Raw genomic sequence first — 17,326 nt, 5'->3', positions numbered from 1 at the left:
GACAGGATGGGGTCCATGGTGGGACGGGTTCCAAGACAGGACAGGGTCCATGGTGGGACGGGTTCCAAGACAGGACAGGGTCCATGGTGGGCCGGGGTCCGAGGCGGGATGGGGTCCAAGACAGGATGGGGTCCATGGGGACAGGGTCTGAGGCGGGACGGGGTCCGTGGTAGGATGGGGTCCGAGGCGGCCATCTCTGTCACGGGTGTTGTGTCAACTCCTCCTCCTCCTCCTCCTGTTTCGAGGATCCTTGTGGGAGACCTGCACTGACTCTGGTCACAGACTCGGGGGTCGGCTGCACCTGGGGGTGGGGCGCAGAGCACAGCCAGGCTACCGCAGCGGCCACAGCAGGAGCCAGGTCAGTGGTACCAAACGCTGTCTTTAAAGGCCCAGCTGTGGACACACTGAGAGCAGGCTGAGCTCCAGCTCCCGAGAGGGGACTCTGTCCCCGTCTGTCCCTGCATCACTGCCGGCCCTCTGGGACATGTGGCAGGCTCGAATACTCCAAGTGCCTCGAATACTCCAAAGGCAAACGTTTAGTGATAGGAAATAAAATTTGACTGCGTAAGACAGTAATTCTAACATCTTGTGGAGCTGAAATTATTTTGTGGAATTAATAGGCAAGACAGTAAAACAAAGAGCAGGAAGGATTAGATGAAGGATTAGATGATGCCGAGGGTCTGTCACTCCTTGGGAAAGGTAAAGTTACATCTTTATTAGACTCTAATGAGCCAAAGGTGAATGTCTTAGTTCCCAGGGTAACCACTAAAGTAATGTGCGACTAAGTTAATAAAAAGGAAAAAATCAAATAATAGTATTTTATTATCCCAGAGACAGGCAGAAAGAGCGGGGGAGGTGAGGGAATATAAAAGCATATGGTCCCAGTGGGGAAAAGGCAGAGCAAAGTAGACAGAAACCCAACGGGTTTGTGGTCGTAGTAAGTATAACAAGCCGAAGACCAAGACTGTCAGAGTGGATGAAAAGAAAAACAAAGTCCAATTACGTGCTGCTTAAAAGGGGTACGTTTTACACACAAGGACCCGGAAATATTGAGCGGAAAAGATGAGAGAGAGCATCTACATCATGAAGTTACTACTGACATGAAAGCCGGGTGACCCGGAATCAGTCAACAGGGAATCACAATCCTAAACCTTCACATACGATGACGGAGATTCAAATACCCAAAGCAGAAGGGATAGGAATAGAGGAGCCCTGGACAGGCCCACGTCTGGCGGAGGACCCACGGCCACGTGGACGGCTGGACGGAGCGTGTACCAGAAGGGACCAGAGCCGGGCCGTGGCAAAGCTGAACACACCAACAGAGCGAGATCCTCCCATTTGTTTTCCAACCACAGTGAGACTGAAGTAGAAATGATGCAGCTGAAAGATACCGTTGCTTTGAGAGCATCATCATCGGTTAGTCAAAGAAGGAATCACAATGAAATTTAGAAAGTGTTTTAAACCGAGTTAGAGAATGAAAACACTACATGTCAAAACCTATGAGACTTGTCTAAAGCAGGGCTTAGAGGAAAAATACAGCCTTGACTAGAGGGAGAAAAATCTTAAAAACGGTAACTAAGATTTCGATTTCTAGAGGCTGGAACAAAAACACCTAAGAAAAATAGAAAATAAAAAATTAGAAATACAGCAACAGAAATAGCGAAATTTGAAAACAAACATACAATAGAGGAAACCAACACTGATCAAAGGGCTCCAAAGAGAAGATTTTGATAAAGTTGATGAACATTTAGAAAGACCCAATAAAGAAAAAAAAAAAGGAAAAAAAAACCCAGAAAGATTCCAATACCAGTACCAGAAAGACATCATAGAGACCCTTTGGACATCACAAGGCTCGTAAGGGAATATTCTCTTTAACCTTACTCCAGTTATCTTGACGATTGGGATGGAATAGACAAATTTCTCAAAAAATACAACGTACAAGCTGACAGAACAGAAAATCTGAATAATTTATTAGCTGTTAAAGAAATTGAATCCTTTATTAAAAACATCCCCACAAAGAAAATCCCAGACCCAGTCGGCTTCACCAGTAAATTCTGCCAAACGGTGAAGGTACAGATAACCTCCCCAACGCTCCTAGAGAATAGGAATACTTCCTCTTTCTTTTAAGGTCTGCTAAGTCTCCATACTGGAAACCTAGTGGTGGTGGTACAAGGAAGGAAAATCTCTCTCATCGGCAGACACGAGACACTGGCCAGCCAGATCCTGGTCGTGCATCAGCGTCAAACGGCCACGTTCCCCGTGGCTTCATATTAAAAACATGAACGTAATTCACCATATTGACAGAACTTGATGAAGGACGTCCTTTAAACCCCGAGCAAACCTCAGCCTATCTGCTGAAGGGTTGAAAGATTTTCTCCAGCCAGGAGTGGCGGAGCCCCAGAGGCCGTCAGCGCTTCTGTTCCGCATCGTCCAGTGAGGCCAGAGGTGAAAGGAGGGGTGAAGGAACAACAGTCAGCACAGAGGCCGGGAGCCCAGCCCGATGCGCCCATTTCGCAGGTCGTTAGAGAAGCGTCAGCTGCACTCCGCGTGCCAGGTGCAAACAAGCAGAAAAGGAAAATACCTGAGTGACACTGTCTTCAGTAGCAGCAAAACAATCAGTACCTGGGGGAAATCGGACACGAGATACCCCTGGCCTCTCCCCTGAAAACTACAAACCATCTGAGAGAAATCCGAGAAGATGCGCACAGAGGAGGTGAGCTGTGTGTGGGCGGAAGGCTCCGTGCCGTTCCGACGACCGTCTGCTCTCTGTGGACAAAGGGACAGGTGTGTGTGCTTTCCTCCTTGGGCTGACTCTGGCTGTGTTCCCCCGAGTTCGTGGTCAGTATCGCTCTCTAAGAAAGTGGCCCGTGGTTGACGATGAGCCAAAACCACTTGACAGGTGATCCCGCACCCGCCCTCTGTGGAGCTCATTCCCATGTACCTGACCTGTCACTGGGCGGACAGGAGTCTCCGGGAATGGCTCCCAGAGAGAGGGGTTCCCAGCACCGACCTGTCCTGATTCTCCTGGGCGGCCTTGTGAGCCTAAATGCCAAGTCACCCCAGGAAGGCGTCCTATGGGCCATGAATCTGCAGTTGCCACAGAAGCCTCATCAGACTCCCAGCAGGCGTTTACCTTTTTAAGAACTGACGATCCAATTCTAAAATTTGTGCAGAAATGCCCACTTGCTATACAAGGTATCAGGACCTTGTTATTGACGCGATCAGCATGTTATTGACACACGGGGAATATATACACATACAGAGACAATGACCAGTGGCACAGAAGAAAAGTCTGGAAACGGACCCATCCACATAACGTCCAACATATGTCAAGGGTGACCCCGAGGGGCGAGGGGCACCGTGGTGCAGATCCCGGTGACGGGACCGAGGAGGGCACCTGTCGCGATGAGCCCTGGGTGCTGCGTCGAAGTGTCAAATCACCACATTGTACACCCGAAACTAGCATAGCAGCACATGTGTACTTTAATACAAACTTAAACACAAGCGAGCCCGAGAAAAGGCCCCGAGCTCACATCCCGTGGTACTGGGGATGTGCTCCCGTCAGTGAGAAAAAGACACTCCCGCAGGAAAGAATGACAAGAGTGGAATTTCACAAAAGATACCCAAATGGTCGATAGACATTTTTATTGGCCCCCAACTTCATTAGTTATTAGCGGAATGCAAAGAGGCCTGCATTCAGATGCTGCCAGACCCCCAGAGGCGCTAAAATGGACAGGTTCAGCAGGACCCGGGTCACACGGGTGGGGTGGGCCTGCATCCACGCAGCAGCCCCTCTGGCGTCGGGGTCTGTGCTCAGCTGCACCTGTGTCCCTGGCCTGCACCCCCGTGGAATGCCCCCGCGTGGTCCCCAGGGAGCACATGCCCAGGGCCCGACCCGCAGCTTCCCAGGTGGCCCAAACGGGACTGCCACTGCCACTGCCACTGCCACTGCCGGGAGAGGACAGAGGCTGTTGGCGGGCTCCCTGCGCTCTCCAAGAAGCCAGTCTGGTCCCCAGCAGGGGGCGCTCCGCGCCAGACGCCCTGGCTCCACCTCTGGGCGGGTGGGTGTGGCTGGGTCATGCTTCTGCTTTGTGCCTGCTCCGCCTGTAGCTGGGACATGAATGCAGATACCATCGGTGCTCAGACGTGAGTGCAGACACCCGTCGGTGCTCGCCACCCCGAGGCTGGTTTCAGTAGCAAGTGGGGACCCGTGCTTGTGGGCCGGTTCCTCGGGACGGCTGCGGAGCGGGATGCGCCTCGGAGCCGGGGAGGGTGAGGGGGTGGGCTCGGGACGGGGTGCGCGCCCCAGCCAGATGCGCCTCGGAGCAGGTGCCCTGGGAGCAGGGTGCGCGGAGGGCAGGGGCACGCGTGTGACCACGCCTTGTGGCGTTCAGGGGACCGGGCGGAGGAACAGAGGGAAGGCACTAGGTTGCGGGTGGATCTTCCGTTTGTTACTTGTTTGGGTTCTTACGCCTGCATGTGTAGGGCAGGTCAAGTTTGCGACACAGGCCAAGAGGATGCAAGCTGGGTGGATCCCAGTGAAGTCCGCGTGCGCCCTCTGCCCCCTTGTGGCGGCCGCGAGTCCTGCAGGGGTCGCGCCCCAGGCCGGCCTGGGCAGACCCCAGCCAGAGGCCTGGCACGAAGCATCTGAGCACAGCTCAGGGACTGTGCCAGCATCTGGCGTGGTCCGTTGATTCCTGTCTGTCACACGCAGGCTTGGCAAAATCTCTGGGTCACTGAGCAGCATTTTAACCACCTGAATGAAATGCCTCCTACTTTTCGGATTCTCTTTCTGCAGCACGGGCGGGACAGGTAAGTCCTTCTTGTCCCTGTTCTGGGGACGTTGGCCACCCTGTTAAGAAGTCTAGCGGAGCAGCGTGGACACGGCACTGTCACTGGGGGCGGGGGGGGGGGGGGGAGGTTGTCACCATGCAGGGCACGTTATGGGTGCACCGAAGGCCCTGGCTGGACAGACACAGGCCAGCAGGTGCTCCAGGCTGAGAGGGGGTGGGTGCGGCGTCCCACCAGGCTGGCATGACAGGGGGACACGATGCCCGTGCACCTGCCGAGCAGAGAGAAGTCAGACAGCTCACGGCGACGACTGTGCCCAGATGGGTCTGTTTCAATTCTGTGTCTTGACTTGGCCAAGGCATTCGTGGGGAGGGGGCCCCACCAGGGTGTGTGTGGTCCGCTGAACGGGCTCCCCGAGGGCCCCACGAGCTGGGCTCTGACCCTGCCCCGTGTCTTGGCAACAGGACCCATCTGTATGGCGCTGCCTACGAGAGACCCAGGTCGGTCCCTGCGGCCAAAGGGAAGATGCCCCAAGCGGGCGGTGAGTTCCGTTGCAGGAGGCGGTCCTCAAACACGGTCCTCAGCAGGGGGGCAGGTGGACCTGCCTTTCTCCACCGGGGGGGGGGGGGGCCTGAAGAGGGGGGAGGCTTGCTGGGTGGGGCTCGTTGAGCCCGTGAGAGACGGGAACTCGGGCAGAGACGTGTGTTTCCCAGGGCCGGACCCCAGCCTCGGCTGCCCTCGGGGCTGGTGATGCTCAAAGTCCCTGGGTGGCCCTCACTCGGCTCCACAATCTCTTCTCCCAGGAATCACTACTTCCCCCTTTCTTCCTTACACCTCAGGCACATAATTCCACTTCCTGTTTCACTGAAAACTAAGGAAGGCTGTAGACTGGGGGACACCCGCCTGAGCCCCCACTCTGACAGCCACCATGAGTGCCCGTGTGTATCGACTCCCAGTGTTCATGCACAGCCCCCGCTCCGTCTGTCCTCGGCCCCTCAGACTATGGGGGGGGGGGGACAGCGGCAGTGTCGGTCTCCACAGGCTTCTGCAAGGTGGCACGGGTGGCTGTGAACCCAGCCACCTTCTCCTGCCTATTGGCCGATGCCCAGCAGTTCCGGGAGCTGACCCAGGTGGAGGTGACCAATGAGGACATGACCCTGAACTCAAGCACGGTGAGACCCCGAGCCCAGCTGCCTGGGCTGCTCCGTCACGCGGGTGGGACCAGGACCCCGGCCCGGCTGCAGTGAGGTGAAGGAGGGGTGCTGGGTGAGCGGCACCGGTCATCCGGACCCCAGGCGTTGCCGGACGCCCAGGTCGGGGTCCCGGCAGGATGGCCGATGCTTTTCGACTCCTTGAGCGAGCCTGGTGCAGGTGCCTCCATGATGTGAGCAGAGGAACCAGTGGGGCTGGGGGCGCCAGGGCGGGCCCCAGAGGAGCGGGCGGCTGGGACCGGCAAGGAGTCTGGGGTCCGGTGGAGCCCGGTGCCTGGGGCGGGCCGGTGGGGTGCAAGGAGCCTGCTGTGCAGCTGAGCTGCGCCCCTGGCCGCCAAGCTTTCTTTTGGAAGGGCGGGTCCTGCAGCGTCTTCCTCACTCTGTGCGCTAACTGGGCTGGGATTTTATGAGGCCCCCTGAGACGCCTCTGATCACGGCCTGATGTTTGGGCTGAGTCAGGAATTGGAAAACGCGCCTCCTGAGAGGGAAGGGCACTCTCTGCGGAAGTTTGGGGAAGTCCTGGCGTCCATGGAGGGGTACCTGAGGCCGCTGTTTCCAGTGCTCGGCAGCCCTGAGGCCAGGTACCTGTCGCAGGCTGATTGCGGAAGTGTTTGCTGTCTGAGCAGCTCCTGGCACGAGGGTGGAGGCCACGGGGTGAGGGGGTGGGGGGGGACAGGGCAGTACTAGCTAGATGTCGTGGTCCGGGTGGGGGCGGGTTTCGAGCACAAAGTCCAGGACTCTCCTCGGGACAGGGAAGGGAATCACCATCTCTCTGTCCCCAGAAGTGATGCCCGAAGGTGCTGGGGGCGGTCAGGAATAGGGGGCTGGGGGCCAGGTTGGCCAGGACGGGGGCTCAGCCTGCAAGCCAGCTCTGACCCCAGCCTCCCCGAAGCCCAGCATGAGCTGAGTGGCCGGCGGTGGGCTGGGTGGGCGTCATTCCCATGTGGAGGTTCGGGTCTCTGCTGTGAAGTTGATGAGCTTTGCTCTGCCCTAAATCAGACCGTGCTGAATTCAGACGGGAAAGGTCAAAGGGCCCCTCAAATCCAGAATGCCCGACTCGGGGCCTCTGTCTTAGGGAAAAAGTCCTGACTCTGCTGAAAATCTTTTCTGGGGGAACATCCCCACCACTCAGGTCCCCTCCGCCCCATGCCCTTGCAGTGCCTGGTGCCCGTACAGGGTGGGAGTGGGACACGTGGCCCGGGGTCCTGAACCCCTTTGACTTATTCTTGGTAGGGAAGGCAGAGGCCTTGGGCCGCCTTTGTTTCTGTCTGTGCCCAGTTATCCCTGCCCCCATCTCAGTGAGACCGGCCCCCAAAAGTGACACTCCCTGCCCTGATGTGAAACGGTCCAGGGAGATGTTCTTTACGTCCTTAGTACGTGTGATTTTCGTGTGTTTTTAAAAACCTGAGGACGTGCCTTTGGCCTCCAGAACACAGGTGCCCACCGTCGTCACGGATTCAGGGAGACCAAAGGGCAAAGACAAGGAAAGGAAAGTGTCCCTGCCCCGGGGTGAGTGAGAGCGCGCCGGAGAGGAAGCTGGGTTGGGGGAGCCCAGGTGGGTCAGAAATAGGCGTCCCCTGAGGGTCTCCCAGGGTGCTGAGCGCCCACAGGGCGTGAGAAAGTCCCCTCAGGGGTCTGTGCGCCCCACGTACCAGAGCCCGGAGCGGGGGCTTCCTGCACCCGCAGACCCGCCCCTCCTGGGGGAGCTGGTGGCCCGCGTGGTGGCATACTGCCCGTCACCCTCGGGAGCGGGCGCCCCAGATGACACGAGGGCGCGACCAGCTTCTGCACAGGGACCTGCTGGCTCCTGAGTGAAGGACGACGCGTGCTGGTCTGGCCACCCCTGGGGAGGGGGCGCCCAGCGCCTGAGCTCCGGGGGCTTCCCGGTCGTCTCCACGCGGGCAGGACAGCCCCTCCGGTTTCCCACTCGATGGGCCTGAAAACGTGGGAAATGCGCTCGCACCGCCCTCCCAGCCCCGCGGCCGGAGCGGAGTGTGACCACGAGGCGTCCATCTCCCACCCGGCACCTGCGGTCGTATCCATCGCTCTCGTTCGAAGGCATTTTCATCTGTGTCCTTTTCTGGGGCCCACGCGGGGTCATCGGGCGGGAGGGAAAGGAGCGCGCCCGCCTCGGGTGCTCTGACCCAGCAGGTGCTCTGACCCGGAAGCCCCGCTGGTGCCCCCTCCCCACACGGCGCTGCCACCGCGCACCCACCTGCACGCACTCGCGGCTCCGCAGCCGGACGACAGATGAGGGTGGGGGGTGCGTGCGGCTGCGGGGCAGGGGGTGGTGCTTCCCGCTCCAGCTGAGGGGCCGGAGTCGGCCCACCCGCGGTCACCTTGGTCCGCCGGGATTCGGACTTGAGATCCCCAGACGCAGCCCTCGCTCACCACAGTGATTTGTTTCCCTTCGTGCGTACGGTAAATTCGACCGAGGGGTCTAGTGGCCTCACCCTTACTACCATTTACGCCTGTCGGAAAGGACAGGGTTTCTCTAACTGGCCAAGCAGGGCCCACGTGATCCTCCGAGGGTTCCGTGGTCACGTGGAGGAGCTGCCACATCACGGGTGCAAGGCTTCGTCCTCTGAGAGGTGGCTCCCCGGTTAGGAGTCGTGGATTCCAGGACCTGCTCCGGGAGGCGGGCCCTCAGACCCGCGGAGGCCCGGCCGTCCTGTGACCCAGGCCGCGTCCGGCTCGGAGCCGTGACCCAGCTGTGCCGTCCTTCCCCCAGACGCCCCCGCGCGTCCTGCCGCCCCCCTGCCCCCCTCCCGTCACAGGCTGAGCCGAGCTCAGACTTCTTCCTGTGTCTCCAGCCGACCGGCATCAGCGGTGACGGGCAGGCCCGCCCAGGGGTCTGCGCGTCCTCGGGAGCTCGTCTCCTGCGGCCTCCGTAGCTGGTGCTGCCCTGTCCACAGCTGAGCCCGAGGCTGCGAACGACACCATCCTCATTGCGGACAGGCATCTTCTGGAGCTGCCGCTGGAAGGTCTCTCCGTGTTTGAGGAAGGGGTGGACTCCGTGGCCCGAGAGTTTTCCCTGCAGGTGCTGTGGAGCCGCCTCCGTCGAGAGGAGACAGGTGAGAGGTGTCCTGGGCCACAGTTAACTTCAAAACGGGACCAGGTTACCTTCACGTGGACTCCTGGCAGACGGTCATCATGGGCCGTGGCAGCGCTTTTCTAGGCACGCGTGGGTTCGAGGTATCGCAGAACCGCTGGTGTGTGCCGGGCGTCTGTGAGCCGCGCCGAAGGGGGCATTGAGCGTCGGCCGTGGCCTGGCACGCTTGGGTTTGAAAGGCAGGGACGGCAGCCAGCAGCCGGTGACGGGCTAGTCACGGACTAGGTGGCGAAAGGTGATGACCGGAGGTTCGGGGGCCGGGACGCGGGCCTGGGGGCAGCTGCGGACTCCGGCTGACCGTGGCCTGTCCGCAGGCGCCTTTCACGCAGGTGCGCCGGGTATGGGAAGGCCCTCCCTCCGTGCCGTCCCCGGCAGACACGCTGCACTTCAGTGAGTAGGAAGGGAAGCTGAGAACAAATAGTTTGCACCTTCACCTGCATCCCGGATGGAGCGGCAAGGGCCACCTCTGCCCTTCCAACTGAAAGCAGGGGAAAGGCGACGTAGAGGGAGCAGCGGCTTTGCGACGCCAGAGAGCGGGCACGGAGCCTGAGCCCCGAGAGGGAGCCACGGGGGACGCGGGGCCCAATGCGCCACGGCCCGAGCCCTGGGAGGGGAGTCCTGGGACCAGGGACCGCCGGTGTCCCCCCAGAATCGGACAAAGACTGTAACCCCGTGTGTCCAGAAGTTTCCAGAAGCCCCCAACATGAGAAGCGGAGCGGAGACTCCAGGGAAGGCGGTCAGACTGATGAGCCCCCCCGGCGGCATTTTAACGGCGTCCAAGGCAGAGCAGCCCCTCGTAAGATGGAGGCAGGAGGTCACAGACAGATGGGAGGAGGCCGTGCTGCTGCCTCTAAGGACGGGGCGGCGCCCCAGCCCAGGCTGGACAAGGTGGAGCCCGTTGTGCGCAGCCCCAGGAGGAAGCAGTCCCGGGCAAATCGTCCGCCAGAAGGACTCCTCTGCACAAGTGTGAGAACCACGTGTGTGTTGCTTTAAGTCCCTCCATTGTGGTCACTTGTTACAGCGGCAACGGTTCTCACCGTGGAGTGACAGAAACACTGGCTAAATGGGAGGTGAGCCTTTCTAACACTTTGCAGAGGGGTGACAAGCAGAAGTGTCCAACGGCCCAGGCTGGAGGCGGGTTCTCTGTGTGGTGAGTGCTCCCAGTACACGTCTACGGACAACCACAGAAGAAGGGAATCGGCGTATAGAGTCCACGCTGGTGAAGAGGGAAGACGAACGAGAGAAATGACGCAGCCGTGGGGCTGCGAGAGCCGGTGACGGGGAAGCACGCACAGATAGTGGGACAAACACAAACCAAACAGTGGGGCGACGGGAGTTAATCCATCTAGATCGTAAGTAAATACACAAACGGGCCACACGCCTGCCCACTGAGTGACGGCGTGGACAAGAGGACGTTGCACACACAGGTGCCGTGTGTACAAGACACGTGGCTAAGCCAAAGGACACCCCGCGTCAGAAAGAGATCGTCAGGGTGACCGGAAGGGACAGCTGCCCACTGCCACGTGGAACAGGCTCCACAGCCAGAGGCGCCCTGGGGTGGGGTTGTCACACAGCGGCAACGGTTGATAGCCTCAAAATATGGGGAGCAGCACCCGGAACCATCCCAGACGCTGGCCGACGCCAGCGTGGTCAGCACGGAGACCACTACCAAAAGGTGGCTTTCTTGAATCCCCATTCGGAAATTTAAAACCGCACCCCTGCATATCTCGTGGGACTCAGGAGAAGTGATCACAGGAAGGCCCCGGACCTCTAGTCTCTGGAAGTGTGGAAGTTGAGCGTGGAATTTATGGAGTTGGAGCAAGAACACAAAATCCTCAAGGCAGAGGAGGGGGGGCCGCAAGCACATGAGCAGACATCAGCAAAGAGACAAAAGTTTTTAAAAACTCGTAAAATAGACACATCCCAGTGAGAATGGTCAAGAAAAATGTGGATGGGGCACAAATGCACAACGTGAGGAGTGAAAAGAGACTCCGACCCTACAGATGCATCAGAGATCCGAAAGATGGTAAGACGACGCTACGAGTGACCTTACGAAGTACGTTCAAGCGCGCGGCCGAAGCAGGCCGAGTCCTGGAAAACACAGCTCGTGGACTCAAGGAGGAAAACTCCGCGTGCTCTCATAACCAACAAAGAGGGGAGATCAGTGGACCTACATCTGCTGTTGAAACCGACCGGGTAGACTTTCCAGAAACAGCTGATGTCAATCTTAACAAATCTCCCTGAGAATTGGGAAAAAGGGCCACCCCTCCAGCCTCTGTTGGCCCCACACCCCCAAACTGCCAAGAACGGCACGAGAGAGAAAAATATGACTTTCATCACCCATTCTGACCTTGAAAGTTATAAGCGTCATTAAATTAGACCAAGGGAAAACGAACTTAATAAGCATCTTAGTCACTGCAGAGAGACAGCATTTCTTAAAATGAATGCATTCGTAATAGAAATTCTTAGCAAACCGGCTGGGAATGAACACCGCTCGCCCTGGCGGAGGGTCCATCCGGGTCCCCAGCAAGCCGCCTTCTTGATGGCACAGCACACAGGACGCGGCCAGAGCCCTGCTCTTGTGCCCCTTCCCTCCTGGAATGTGAGTGCACCCACAGGAATAAGAGACATGAGGGCCGACAGAGAGGAAGTCACCTGTCACTATTTCCAGAACTTGCGAAAGAATCCACAAGCCAGCAGAGCAGTGAGGTGGAAATGCCCGTGCAGGAGGCAGGGAGCCAGCAGGGTCCGGCCCCGCGACAGGGCCGCTGCAGCAGGCACACTGGCGGGTGCCCCGCGTGGTGTGTGAATGGCCAGCCAGGTGGGCCGGGGGCTTCTCTGGTGACTGTTCCTTTCTCGAGGTCTCCTGGCTCGGGCCTTTGCCAGTCCCGCGAGCCTTTACATGGGAGAAATTGCTGCTTTCACAACTTCAGAAAAATTAAAATCAATCGTTGTCACTACTTCTTGGGTTTTTTTTTTTATTGAGATGAAATTTACAGAATGTAAAATGAACCCCCTTAAAGTGAACAGTTCAGGGGCGTTTAGTGCATTCGTACTGCCTCGTGCCTCCACCTCTACTGGCTCCAAACACCTTCTTTTCTTGTCCGCAGCCGACGGGGCCGTGAAGAAGGAGGGCAAAGGCAGACAGTTCAGGAAGAGAAATCCAGCTAAGAAGGGACACAAGGTGGGCAGAGGAGGCCTCGCCGGCCACAGGCGGAGGGCCCGGGGAGCCCGGGGTCTGCCTGAGGGCCACGGGGCCCCTAAAGACCCTTGTCTGTGGAGCAGGACGCTGCGCCCCGGCTCATCCCCCCCGACTGCATCGTGGTCGACCCCGACAACTTCAAGTGTATCCTTTATCCGCCCCACCGCCCGGGACACCCAAGCCTGCGGGCTGTTGCTCCTTAACCCAGACCCAGTCATCGTGGACCCCTACGAGGAGGCCCGGGTCATAGGCAAGTGCCTCTCACGGGCCCTCGACGTGCACACACAGGCCACAACCCCCCCGTGGACTCTGGCGCAGCGTGGCGCGGGCTCAGCGCTGCGGCCTCTGCTCTCGGCCGCCTCCCGTTACCCCGACCACGCAGGGGGAGTGGGGCCCTGGGGCCCGGACGCGCACCTGTGCTCTGCGGCCCTTCCTGGCCATCACAGCCAAGTCAGGACGTCAGTTGTACGACGAATGAGCACCTGAAGCGAGGTCCGGTGACCCTCAGGGCCCGAAACGTGGCTTGGTGCCGTCCCCTGTGGCTTTAAGTGTTTAGTTCCTTGGGTTTTTCTTTTGCTAAGCTGGTTTTCAAAACCTTTTAGGAGAGATTTAGGGAAGGGAAGGAGCGTTGACATTTCCACAAGCGATAGATGTCGACTCCACCATGTCCCCCTCTGTGCGCACCAGGTCCACCACAGCCACACGAGGGCCACGCTAGGTGCGCACCAAGGGACACGCCAAGGCCACGCCGCGGTCACACCGGGGCCTGCTGCTGCCTGTAGCCCCTCAGGGTTCCACGTGTGAGACAAGCTCCTGTGTCTCGTCCCCATTCAATTTGTGTTGCAGACATGCTGACTCCTGTCTCCGTAACCCGGGAAATTTTGGAAAGATTCCGAGACTCGTTCACTGCTCTGTGGGTGGGACATCTGGGAAACATGCACTTCCCGAGGTCGGTGTCTGCTGTCTGGAGACACCGTCCCCCATCGAGCCGGTTTATGTGACCCACCAGAGGGGTGCTCCCCACACTCGAGGGTGGGGGTGGGGGTGGGGGCGGTGGGACCACTGGCTTCCGTCTCCCCCTGGCCCCTCGCTTCTCCCTGTTTCCCTCAGCCTCCCCCCAACCTTGAACCCCCATTTTATCCCGGGAACCACACTCCCACCCCACCCCCAGAGGCTCCTGTGGTCCGGCCTTTGGTCATCATGCAGTGGGCTCCTGGTCCTCAAGGTGCCTGGATGGCGGGGGGGGGGGGGGGGGGGGGTCATTGTCTTTGTCCCACTTTACAGATGAGGACCTAGCACCCAAGGGTGTACTTCTGCCCAAGGTGCAGGGTGTGCCCCAGGCTTTGGCACTTGGTTGAGGGAAGGCAGGGGAGAACGTGCTGGGGGCAGGGGGAGGGGGTGCTGGGTGGGGGCTGTGGGTGGGCGGGGCCTGCGGGGGGAGGGGCGGGGCTGCAGTGGGATTGTGCCCTGGGGCCTGCTGGGGCGGGTCCTCCGGCAGATGGGCAAGGGCGTTAGTGGGCGTGGCCTGTGGGGAGGCGTGGGGGGGGCGGGGCCTCCTGGAGTGGTGCAGAGCGCTGGCTGGGAACAGGGATGCTCACCTGGGGTCCTCTCAGAGACCTGGGAGAGGTTGGCCATTAGGGAAGTGTCCTTCCAGCACTTTCCAGAGCCGCTGCACAGTGAAAGGAGGGTTCATTCCAGGGACGGGATGTAGCTTCTCAGGAGAACCACATGGGTAGAACCCAGGGTTGAGGGCAACAGGGGGCACCAGGAGGGTGGACATTATTAGTTCTGCCTGAGCGGAGGGGTGGGACAGGGAGCAAGGAGCACAGGACGGGCTTTGCTTTAGAAACACGTCCCGAGAGTTTCTCCTGCCCGCAGCTGCAGCCCTAAGGCCTCAGGACAGATCCGGTCCTGGCTGCCACAGCCAGGACCCCCTGGGACGCCCTGGGATACCTGCTGCCTGCCCGGCTCCATCCACCGGGCCACCCTCCTTCCCTTTACAGCCAGGCTGAGTGGGAACAGCTCCTGGGCAGCTGCAGTGGCTTCTTCTTCTACGGGATGGAGAGCTTCCTGTCCCACATAGTGGTGGAAAGGTTGGCTGCCACGAACCTACAAGGTGAGACAGCCCCTCGGCGCCCCCAAGCCTGACTGTCTGCCAGGACGACAGGAACCAGCACAGACACGGAGCCAGGCCCCCGCGTCTCCATCAGGCGTCGACTGTCTGATGAAGGGCTCCGAGGGCTGGGGCCTCCCTAGAAGCACGGCAGAGCTGTGGGGGAAGCCCCTCCTGCCCTCACCCCCCTCCTGCCAGTTCTGAGTTCTGGACCTGGCAGGCCCAGCCAGAGTTAGGGCCTGGGTGGGTCATCCCCCGGGGCTGTGCCTGCAGAGTCCAGGAGGGCTGGGGTGGGCATTTCCGCGGAACATGCTGATCACGCCCCCACCACTCCTTCTAGTGTAACTGTGGGCACCCTGGGCCTTGTGTTCCCTCTGGCTGTCCCCTGAGGGCTTCTGAGTGGTGGTCTGGCTCGCCCTGGAGTCGCCTTTTCCTCAGCGGGTGGCTGGATGACCGGCCGCCCTACACAGTCGCTAGGAGAGCCTTTTCAAGGACCCCTCGGAGATGCCCTCAAACTGACCCGCTGATGGCAGCACGTGGACACTCGTCCCGTGGTCAGGGCACCTGAACACCGCCCCCCTCTGCCGCACACGGTCACCTGGTACCTGTCTCCTTCCCAGCCCCCTGGAGATGGGGGTGAGGCCAACACACCGCCCCATCCCAGAAGCCTGTCACCCGGCAGAGTCCTCGCCCCAAAGGGCAGCAGAAACAAGGCCTCTCAAGCTTAACTCCAAGCCTTCTCAGACGAGATGGTGTGCGAAGTCACCGTGCGCGCGTGGGGCCGACGGCACCCTTGGTGCCCCCCGCCCCATTCCCGACCAAGGCTTGTCCTCACGAATGGGAGGTCCCGCCTGCCCCTGGGGCAGCCCCCCTGAACCGCCCTCAGCCAGGCCACCGTAGCAAGTGGGGAGTCCACCTCTGTCCCGTGTGGCCCCCTGCACATCCATAGCTAAGTGTCACACTTCAGGCACTGGCACCTGTTTCATGGGCCCACGGAGCCAGGGTGACCGACTCTCACCATGTGTGTCCAAATACCCCCCCCCGGCCCCCCCTTCCCCCAGCAAGACCGGGGCCAAGAGCCTCTGCTGAGCAGGGGGGCCAGGCCATGGCCCAGAGGGTGCCTCCCAGCCCCCCTGCCGCCCAGCCCAGCCCGCTGGCACCAGGAGCCTGTGAAGGGTGTGGGGTTCCCGAAGCAAATGCTGTGCCCGCGGGCTCAGGTGGCCGGGGGGCCTTGGAAGAGGGCCCGTGGACGTCAAGCCCCAGCCGGGCGAGGCCACTGGCCTCCTCCACCCGGGCGTGCGGCGGCTGAGCTCTGCCCTCCTGGGTCCCGCAGGGTGCCAGATGATGGTCCTGCTGGACCTGACGAGGTCCTACGAGAGCATGCAGCGGCACACAGAGCACTCGGACAGCAAGAGGTGCCCGATGTCCCCCCCGCCCCGCCCCCGCCCCGTGCCAGCAGCCCCGCCTCCACATCCCTGACTGGGGGGCTCGTGGTGGGGGCCGGGGGGCGTGGGGGGAAGACAGAGCCCCACGAGGGAGCCGGGACTCCGCAGTCTGCCCCGACCCCTTCCCTGGAAGAGTCTGGCCGGGGCATTGTGGAGGCGGGAGGGCAGCCCCAACGCAGACCCCCAGGACAGAGGGCGGGGGCTGGGAGGGTGCCCTGGCTTCGGGGCTCCCCACAGGGCCGGGGGGGGCCGCCGAGGTGGCGCAGCAGGGTCCCCGCCTCACGACGGATGCCGCGACTCCTGGCTCCACTGCCATGCTGGGAGTGGTCCGGAAGGATCTGGCAGCACTCTGGAGGCTTCTTGTTAGATGACGTTTAATCTGCCGAGGCGGGCAGGGTGGGGGGTGGGAATGCGTTCTCAATTCTTCCAAGAACTTGGAGAGCTGTCCATCGAAGGACACATGCCCAACTTGGTGCTATTCGGGCTGTGCACTGGGGACGGTTCAGGCGGTCACACTGGATCCTGGTCCCCGCAGTGTGGCCCAGCTCTCCCTGGAGAGGCCCGTCGAGACTGCCGTCCTTCTGAGTCTGGTGGGGGTCAGGAGCATCCTGGCAAACCAGTGGCCGACCTTCCTGCAGGACAATGCGCTGCGGGCCAGCGTCCTGTGGGAAAGTGAGTGGGCGCGGCCGTCCCCTCCCCGGGAGCCTGCCGGCGGGGTCCCTGGCCAGCCTGAGGATGTTTCTTTCCTAGATCTGTTGACAGCTGGCAGGCCCATCGGGAGGGCCGCCCATCTCCTCCGGCAGACGGGAGCTGGGGACACGAACAACCATGGTAACGGAAGCTGTTCCACATCCCCGCTCGTCCTCTGCCGTGCAGGGCCACCTCCCGGCCTGTGTCCCCGCCCCTCGTCTCTGCCAGTGTCCCTGCAGCTCCACAGCCCCGTGTCCCTGCCCGCAGCCCCGCAGCCCCGCAGCCCCGCAGCCCCGCAGGCTAGGGTGTCTGCCTCCTGTCTCTGCACAGGCTGACAGCAGCCTCAGGGACGCCTGGCGTCCTAAATCCTTAGGGGAGGCACCCTGGCTGTTAGAACTGCCCGTCTGTCTTTAGAACCGTCCAAGTCACATAAGTTCTGAAAGCCCAGGTGTGCTCCCTGGGAGCGGGGGCCCCGGGGCTTTGTTCTTCAGAGCAGACAGACACCCCTTCACACCTTCACGTAAGGTGCTGGGGCTGAAGATAAATACGACACCAGCCATAGCTCGAGCAGAGCAGCGCGTTAAAGGAACAGTCTGCCGTAACTAAGAGAGGTTTATCCCAGGGTGACTTACCACGAAGGCTTCAGACAAACAGCACAAAGGGTTACGTGGTCCCCGGTGCCCGGAACACAGTGCCAAACGATAAGCGCGGCTTCAATGGATGGAGGAGGGAGGGAGGGCCTGGCGTCAGCAGGTGCACGAA

At 60.4% G+C, this 17,326-nt stretch overlaps 1 protein-coding gene across 1 annotated transcript in view; it reads left to right on the top strand.

The window, feature by feature from the left end:
- Nucleotides 1-17,125, top strand: part of CFAP46 (cilia and flagella associated protein 46) — a 93,844-nt gene extending 76,719 nt beyond the window's left edge. Inside the window, 15 exon segments of the mRNA XM_053910095.1 lie at nucleotides 4,715-4,812; nucleotides 5,256-5,332; nucleotides 5,833-5,963; nucleotides 6,462-6,583; nucleotides 7,432-7,511; nucleotides 8,918-9,076; nucleotides 12,225-12,298; nucleotides 12,400-12,460; nucleotides 12,531-12,566; nucleotides 13,163-13,265; nucleotides 14,320-14,432; nucleotides 15,763-15,844; nucleotides 16,410-16,546; nucleotides 16,625-16,802; nucleotides 16,804-17,125. Of these exon segments, the coding sequence (XP_053766070.1) occupies nucleotides 4,715-4,812; nucleotides 5,256-5,332; nucleotides 5,833-5,963; nucleotides 6,462-6,583; nucleotides 7,432-7,511; nucleotides 8,918-9,076; nucleotides 12,225-12,298; nucleotides 12,400-12,460; nucleotides 12,531-12,566; nucleotides 13,163-13,265; nucleotides 14,320-14,432; nucleotides 15,763-15,844; nucleotides 16,410-16,546; nucleotides 16,625-16,802; nucleotides 16,804-16,978 (1,626 nt within the window). The 3' untranslated portion in view covers nucleotides 16,979-17,125.
- Nucleotides 17,126-17,326: the final 201 nt, after the last annotated feature.

Source organism: Panthera pardus, unplaced genomic scaffold, assembly GCF_024362965.1.
Source record: "Panthera pardus isolate Hobbes unplaced genomic scaffold, ASM2436296v1 HiC_scaffold_22, whole genome shotgun sequence".
Taxonomy (NCBI): domain Eukaryota; kingdom Metazoa; phylum Chordata; class Mammalia; order Carnivora; family Felidae; genus Panthera; species Panthera pardus.
The sequence above is the reverse complement of the archived record's forward strand: the minus strand, read 5'-3'. Positions and strand labels throughout refer to the sequence as shown.